The sequence below is a fragment of the Neolamprologus brichardi genome, unplaced genomic scaffold, assembly GCF_056152115.1.
Source record: "Neolamprologus brichardi isolate AB-2024 unplaced genomic scaffold, ASM5615211v1 NODE_ptg000031l+_length_7269946_cov_1, whole genome shotgun sequence".
NCBI classification, from domain to species: Eukaryota; Metazoa; Chordata; class Actinopteri; order Cichliformes; family Cichlidae; genus Neolamprologus; species Neolamprologus brichardi.
Genome location: NW_028270136.1, coordinates 1,510,151 through 1,517,916, shown reverse-complemented (window position 1 = coordinate 1,517,916; position 7,766 = coordinate 1,510,151). Strand labels below are relative to the sequence as shown.

General features: G+C 39.4%; 1 protein-coding gene across 1 annotated transcript; it reads right to left on the bottom strand.

Moving 5' to 3' along the window:
* Positions 1 to 3,611: 3,611 nt before the first annotated feature.
* Positions 3,612 to 5,469, bottom strand: LOC102779699 (putative C-type lectin domain family 20 member A). The gene is made up of 4 exons (XM_035914530.2): positions 5,043 to 5,469; positions 4,146 to 4,466; positions 3,947 to 4,038; positions 3,612 to 3,761 (listed from the first exon to the last, which is right to left on the bottom strand). Exons 1-4 carry the CDS (start codon positions 5,467 to 5,469, stop codon positions 3,612 to 3,614), a joined length of 990 nt encoding a protein of 329 aa, XP_035770423.2.
* Positions 5,470 to 7,766: the final 2,297 nt, after the last annotated feature.

The following is a 7,766-nucleotide window of genomic DNA, read 5'->3' as shown; positions in this document are numbered from 1 at the left end:
CAAAAAACAACTATTTACATTTTACATTTTTAACTATTTAAATTTTCAGCTTTTTCCTTTTAAACAAATTTAACGTGAAACAACACAAAACACTGCAAACCACAACACAATTAAATTTAAATTAAAATATTAAAACAAAAAGAAGATGCACATTCTCTGTCATATGGGCCTGCATGATTTCTGAATCCTTTATCATCTGCAACTAAAAATAGTGGATGATTACTATACCTTTCTAATGTGACGTTGTTGTCCCTCGCTCTCTTTCTCTCTGGCTCTGTTCCTGTGCTACTGCGAGTGTAACTAACGCCCCTCCCCCCTCTGCCCAGCGCAAAGTACAGGCCGCGTGTGCTGAGTTTAGCGGAAAAAAGGGCGAGAGAGAGGGTGAGAGAAAGAAAAACAAACTCACGGCTCCCAATAAGGAGCCGGCTCGCGTCATTCACTTCAAAGAGTCGGCTCTAAGAGCCATTTCGTTCGCGAATGACCCATCACTAGTGCTTTGAGGTAGGAGCCAAAAAGGGTGTAGTTTGTGTGTGTGAACACCCGTGTGTACTCCTGTGAGCATGGACGCGCTTGTTTTTTAAAAGGTTCCTTCATGTAATGATCTGCTAGAGGGTGTAGGGGGCCACAGCCCCGTCCTCCAGGGCAGGTATGGAGGAGATCAAAACTCCAGACATCCAGAGGCCCCCAGAACACAAGAGACCAAGGGAGACCAACAGAGGAGCAGCCGCGCCACTATCCCTGGAGCAGAAGCCAGGGGGGGTTGCAGTGACGTGCCCGTGAGGTCCGCCGGCAGCCAGCTGTGCCAGAGTGACCGAGCCCCAGGCCGAGGGCACCCCACCCCCGAAGTGGCCCGAGCGAGCCCCAGGCTCCAGGCCCCGACAAACAGCCTCCAAGGAGTGAGCCGGTGTGTACCTGGACGCCCATCCCCGAACACCAAGGAACCATGTCTGAGGGCGTCTGCCACTGGCAGGGGAAGTGGTGGGGCGAGATCGGCCTCAATACCTTGGAGGACCTGAGATGTCCCCAGAGAGGTGGCGTCTGATACCCAACCTGACATATAGATACAGACATACAGGCACACACAGATACAAATACATTCCCAAAACGCTTGGACACTGCTAGCTCGGGGCGCCCACAGAAATGCAAAGCAGGAGATGAAGCATAGCTGAATATGTTTACAAACCAAATTCATTCTAAGCCAAAGACTAGAAAATCTGGTGAAGCATATCTGCCCTTTGGCTTCACCTGCACAAGTGCCGAGGTAGGTCTCCCCTGCAGAATTGCTTTTCCCTTCGTCGGGAGCAGCGCTGGGCTCTTCAAATCACGGACAAACAGTATCCTACATTCGTGATTTTTAGTTCACAAACACTTGTTGTAATGACTAACTACTCCTGACATTTTGGAGATGTTACTTCTTTATACAGTAAAGTTAAAGTGGGATACAAATAATATCAGGCCGATCCTGCCACGGTTTGTGTCTTTAAGTTCAGTCTGTGTTATGTTTCCTGCTTTACTTTGGAGGTGCATGTCTTATGTTAATCACGGACAAACAGCATCCCACAGCTGTTTATGTTTTTAAACCTATTTTGCATTAAGAGGCATTTTTTTTAAAATGTATTGATAACAACGTTGAATATTATTACACAGGAAAAAAAACCAACTACACGTAAAATAATCACATCGTGACGCCTCTGCCTTTGTAAATGGAGGGACAGTAACTGCGTGTATATGTTAGCGTGTAAAACCTGCAGATAGTCAGATTAACAATATTTTGTCTCTATCTGCCATTCTGCAATTCCTCTCATGTAAACAATAACGTGGCGCACAGCGTGACGTGAAAAAAGACACATACCTTCGACGTTGCGTGATGAAGTCTGTATTCCTTGTCCACACGTAAACGCAAAAAGGGAGTTTTAAAAAAATTTACGTTTTCGATGATTCGAAACGCCATTTACGTGTGGACGAAACAGCTGCTTTTTCAAAACTACCCGTGTAGGTGTGGATGTAGCATAAAAGAGTTAGTAGTTTATTTTCTTACTACCTGTAATTTATTGCAGATTACTTGTATTTGCTTAATTGTTTGCGCGGACATTTTTCTTGTAAAACAAAGGGGGGCCCAGCAAAAAAAGTTTGGGAACTACTGGTATAACATAAGATAACTAAATACATGTTGGGGTTTATTTTTTATCTTTAAGGCTAATATCTCATAATTAGCATCACATGTTTGTTTTATGCTTCATTACACACAGTAAGAATTGTAGAGTAGTATTAGAAGTAGATTGCTATAATCAGATACTAACAGACATAAACAGAGAGCCCCCTTCTCTAAGAATTTGAGGGGGAGGGGGAGTGAGACCTATTCGCTGGAACGTTCAAGACAATTTACTACACAGCAAAAGCAAGACACAAGTAGGCAAAGTTCTTTGTATTACTCATGCATGAGGGAGACCTGCCTGGAGCCATGTGTCATCCTCCCACTTGACCTCCGTCAGGCTCTCAGCCAGGTTCCCTGTAACACTCCTTTTATTGGGGTTAAATGAATATACATGGGTTCATTAATATATGACGTATACATACACACAAAGAGTACCTTGCCTGTGCGTTGTGTAAGTATGTGTGTGTGTGTGTGTGGGGTCAGAGTGTGGCACAATAAACAACTTCCCTAAACCTGCTGGCCTGGAAGTCCAGCAGTTCATCTAAACAAAAGGCACTTAGACTAAAACTGACATAGCTATGTTTATCCTACCATAAAACAATAAAACAAGGTACGACCTCTCCCATGCTCCCAGGGTGTGGGTGTGAATGCCAGAACACTCTGGAATGCACACGAAGTCTTTGCAGACTCCTAAGGATCACACATCCTATCACTACACAATCGATTATACACCTCTAAGCATATATGGTTAAATATTTCAAAGCATAAATGACAATCAACAATATAAACCTGACAGGGAGCCTCACTAGTGAAGGCACCAGAAGGTACAAACTTTAAGCCTGACTTTGCTAGAGGAAACATGGCCATAAATTTTTTCCCTCTCTACATACTCTCAAGATAAAAAAGAGTAATTGTGTAGTGTCAACATACAAACCAATCAATTACATAACTTAAAAAAAAATTAGTATGTGAAAATACAGTGTACAACTACTACAAAGTTGACAGTGTAAACTAAAGACAAAAAGGAAAAAAAAAAAGTTTTCTGCATAACAGTCTTTGGTCTCTCCAAAGCAATAAACCATAATAAATTGGGTTCCATCAGAGATGCAAAAGTTCTATAAAATATTTTTCAAAACAGATTCAATCACAGAAAAAAAGGAAAGAAAAAAAATTGAGACATTAAATACAATAACTGTGTGTTATATTTGTGTTATATATAACACAAATATAACCATTTTGTGTTATATTATCATGAGATAGCTGTAAAGACTTTACAGGAACAAAAAACATCAAAATCATGTTCATTTAACATATAAAAGTGTTGAGTTATAAAAAAGAAAATTAAGGTCGACTGAACATAACTTTATTGCTTGCAACCGATGTAGGTTATTTTTTTCAGTGAACAGGACGGAGAGATAGGACACACCACAGTTAACTGAAGTTGGTTGCTGGAAAATCAAAGTTTCAGTGTGACAGCACAGATCTCCTCTTCAGTCTCCTCTTTCTCCTTCTCTTGTTCCTTTTTGTGGAAGATTTTTCCATCAAGCTGCTTCACCCATCTCAGCGTGAATTCACTCAGACCGTTCTCCATCAGCCTCTGATTGAACTGGGAAACATATTTATTATTCTCACAGAGTGCATGACAGAAGTTTTGATATTATGTTGACTGATACATTACTTAAGGCTGCTGCTAGTGGGGAAAAAAATACGAGCATCCATCTTTTGTTTGTTTGTTTTGTCTGTTTTGGTTTGTTGATATAAAATGCTATTCTATTTTAACTAGTTAGTTACCTTTTCCAAGATGTCGTTCTGCAGCACCTCCATGTCCACAGAGGCATCTGTTGCCTTCAGCTCCACCTTCAACAGTCTCTGGTTCTTGACATCTGTTATACAAAATGCTGTGTTATCATAAGAATTACACTGCAGAATAAAAGATTTTACAAGAATTTCTGGAAATGTTAAATTGTAGCCAAAACAAATGAGAGCTCACCAGTGTAACAGAGGAAGTAATTGTAGCCATTACATGCACTGTTGTGCCACTTCTCTAAAAATATGGTGCCACAGGAGTAGTTGTCGTCACTCAGTGGCTTGTTGGGAGCCCAGTTGGGGAAGGAATATGCGCTCCCATCTGACCACATCCATGAATTTCTATAAAGACCGATCCACGTGGGGGAATTGTTCAACATCATCTTCAGCTGTTCATTCTCAGACTGGTTCCTCACACTGGCCAGATCTGTGTGCTTCACTCTGCAGTAGCTCTGAGCATTCTTCCAGGTCTCACTCACATTCACATAGATGAAGCTCGATGTGTCTGGAAATATGTTTCATTCAGTCAGTCTCCAAGAATATATCAATATCTGTATAATAGTTGTGTAGCATGTAAATGTGTTTGGTTTTTTTGGACTCTTGGTATTTGGGAAAATAACTGCGTTACCTGTCACAGACATATACGTACAAATGTTTTGGTAGTAGTCTAATACAACAGATTGGACTGGTAACTACAAGATATGTAGCATTCATGCTGAAATAATCTGGTTACTAAATATATACAAATAGATCATTTATTTATTTATTTGTTTATTGCAACCACAGGAGAACCTGATATAGTAATATGGTAACTTTTTTTGTAATTTAAATTAAGTGTAATGTCATTTTTTCTGACCAGATTTTATTCTGATAAAAGATTTAGTAATAAGGACTAACTCCTCCATCCTTAGTAAGATCTTCTCTTCAATCTCTTAAATCCTCATTCCTTCCTCTACACAACTAAAGGTTGTAAAATCCTTGAACAAACCTTATAAATGAAAGATCAGAGTAACTATTAATAAAACAACATGGAATATGTTAAAGCTAAAGTCTTAATAACAACATAACTGTTTTCCATTACTTTTGCAGTAGCAGATGAATGGGTATGTGACACCGCACGCCTGATCTGCCCATTCCCCACTTGGGAGCATTGCCACACATGCTTTGTAGTATCCTGGACCAACATTGGGTTCATTATTAGCCCACATTCTGAACTCAGCCCCTCCTTCAACATAGTAATTCTGGTATTTCAGAGACCACCTCCATGCTTCAGTGTCAGGCTGGAGTCCAATCCAAACGGGGTAAAGTCCCTTTGTAAGTTTATTGACTATTGCCAGGTCTTTCTCATTATGTACACAGGCCAGGTCAGTGTACTTATTCCTACAGAACTCTTTAGCGGTGCTCCAGTCTCTTGCCTGTGAAACAAGTGTGTAGAGTCGAGGAAAACAGGCAGGCAGGAAACACAGTCCTGTGGTAAGAATAAAGAAACTCACTTTGAAGCATTTCATGACAAATGCAAATCAAACATTTTCTGGATCCTCATAAACTATTGAATATGAGACATTATATAGTAGTTTGTTAATGTTGGTTCATAGTGGCAAAATTAGGAGAGGCTTCTATAATAATGAACAAAGACTTTGTTTCACACTTTAGACCTCAACAAAAGTTACTCATTGATGTACTAACCCATTTTAAACAAATTTTTATTCATAGAATTTTGGAAATAAACGATTCAAACTGACCTGACAGGACCATCATCAGCACTGCATTCTGGTTCATGATGTGCTGTTGGATGGTTCAAGTGTTTGTTGGTGATTTTCTGTGGCAGAAAAAGTGTTTAGAACAAGATACAAGACCACAGACATTACTCATTAAATAATAAACTTTAAATGAAATCAATGAAAGTAGGCAGTAAAACTTAATTCTTTTAAGTTATTTTTTTCTTCTAAATAACACACAGTAGGTGAAGTTAAATTATAAATAAACAGAAATAATTCCCTCTGACTGGTAGCGACATCAAATGGAAATATTACATTTAAGAAAATCTGCATTCCACTCATTACTTTCTATACTTTTTTCTCCATAAATACAAATATTCACTACCAGATTAATTAATGCCAATTAATAATGTAATAGGAAGTTGGTGGGAAATTAATTTCCCCAAACTTCCACATTGTTGTGGAGGGCTGCACTCCACAACAGCAGTGTGGGCCAGCAGGAAGGAGGCAAGACACCGCTGATGCAAACATAACACTAAATGAACATTACACAATTACATATTATCAAAAAGCCCACAGAAGACCTCTGATGTTTGTTACATTTGTACTTACCTGGAATAAGTCAAATATATGAGCTCCAGCATCTAGCAAACAGCTGAAACACACTTTAAGCCTCGTCCCTTGTCATGTGTTTGGAACTATGTTTATATTACCATTTGTCTTCTGTCCTAGAAAGGGATGACATGAAGAGGTGGAGAATGAGCCAGGTAGGTTTTGAATTACATTTGAATACTTTAAGCATTATTCCAGCCACTTTAAATGCATGTCACAGGAGTGAAATGGTGAAAAAATGTTTGTACTCTTTTTTTCCCCCTGAACCCACCCTGTCTGGCAGTTTTAGCAAGCAGAATCATCATCTGCAACCTTTGTTGAGCCAAACACAATTGTTTTGCCAAGAGGAGCAGTATAGACTCTCTGTAGGGTCCTCTTGGTAATCTTTTTGTTTTATTTATGTAATTGAATTTGAATTTTCAAGGTATCTGGGGAAGGTAAAGGAATTAAGTCAACCAAATTAATTTGTTTAGGAAAATATATCCCCCTTTAGGTAAGGCCAATATTTAAATAAATAGATCCCACTTGAAACCCACATTTGAAAGCGCAGTCATGACATCTGTTTTTGTCTCCAAAACCAAAAATTATGACTTAACAGTATATTAATTTTTAGTTTCTTAGACAAACTGTGATGGCCTGCTAATTTTAACCCACTATGCAGTTGGTGAAACAATTACTTACAAGGCTGGGGTGTTTTATGACATATGTTTTAAAAGTGTTACAACCATCCCCTTGCTCAAAGTGTGAATAGTTTTTTGATGTTACATATACTCATACATATACTTTTACAGCATCATGGCTAGATAGTGGAAGAGAAAGACTGATAGAGGTGTGCCTGCTAATATAAAAGTCCTGTCCTCTTAGTCCTGTTGTTAAATGGGCTGCACCTACGCGATGTTATCGTGCCTTCGGCTCAGATACTGCTGAGCATTTTTCAACACTATTTGAACAACTTGTGTCCAGTCCCTCTGAGTCGTCCTCCGTAGATGGATTACTATCTCATCTGGACTCTGTTTGTAAATCTGCCCTTGATGTTGTTGCACCTCTAAGACTCAGGCAGTGTAAACCCAAGGCCAGTTCTTGGCTAACCAATTTTACTCGAGCCATTAGAAGAGAATGTAGGAGATGTGAAAGACGATGGAAAAAGGACAGACTGTCTCTCTGGAAGCTCTTAAGACGAGCTGGAAAGCTTATCAGAGGGCAGTAAAGACCGCCAAAACTCCTATTTTTCACAACTTATTGCTGTTAATTCACATAACCCTCGTGTTCTGTATAATACCATTAATTCTGTAGTGAATGCAGAGGATCATGTTCTTTTGCAATCTTCTGAGGTTATGTGTAATAAGTTTCTTAATTTCTTTGTGAATAAGGTTGCCAGTTTGAGACCCTCCACTTTATCTTCTGTTGGCCCGGCTGTGCATGTTCCCTGTTTAAATTTGCTTATTGCTTTCCAACCAACTGTTCTACCTGAACTA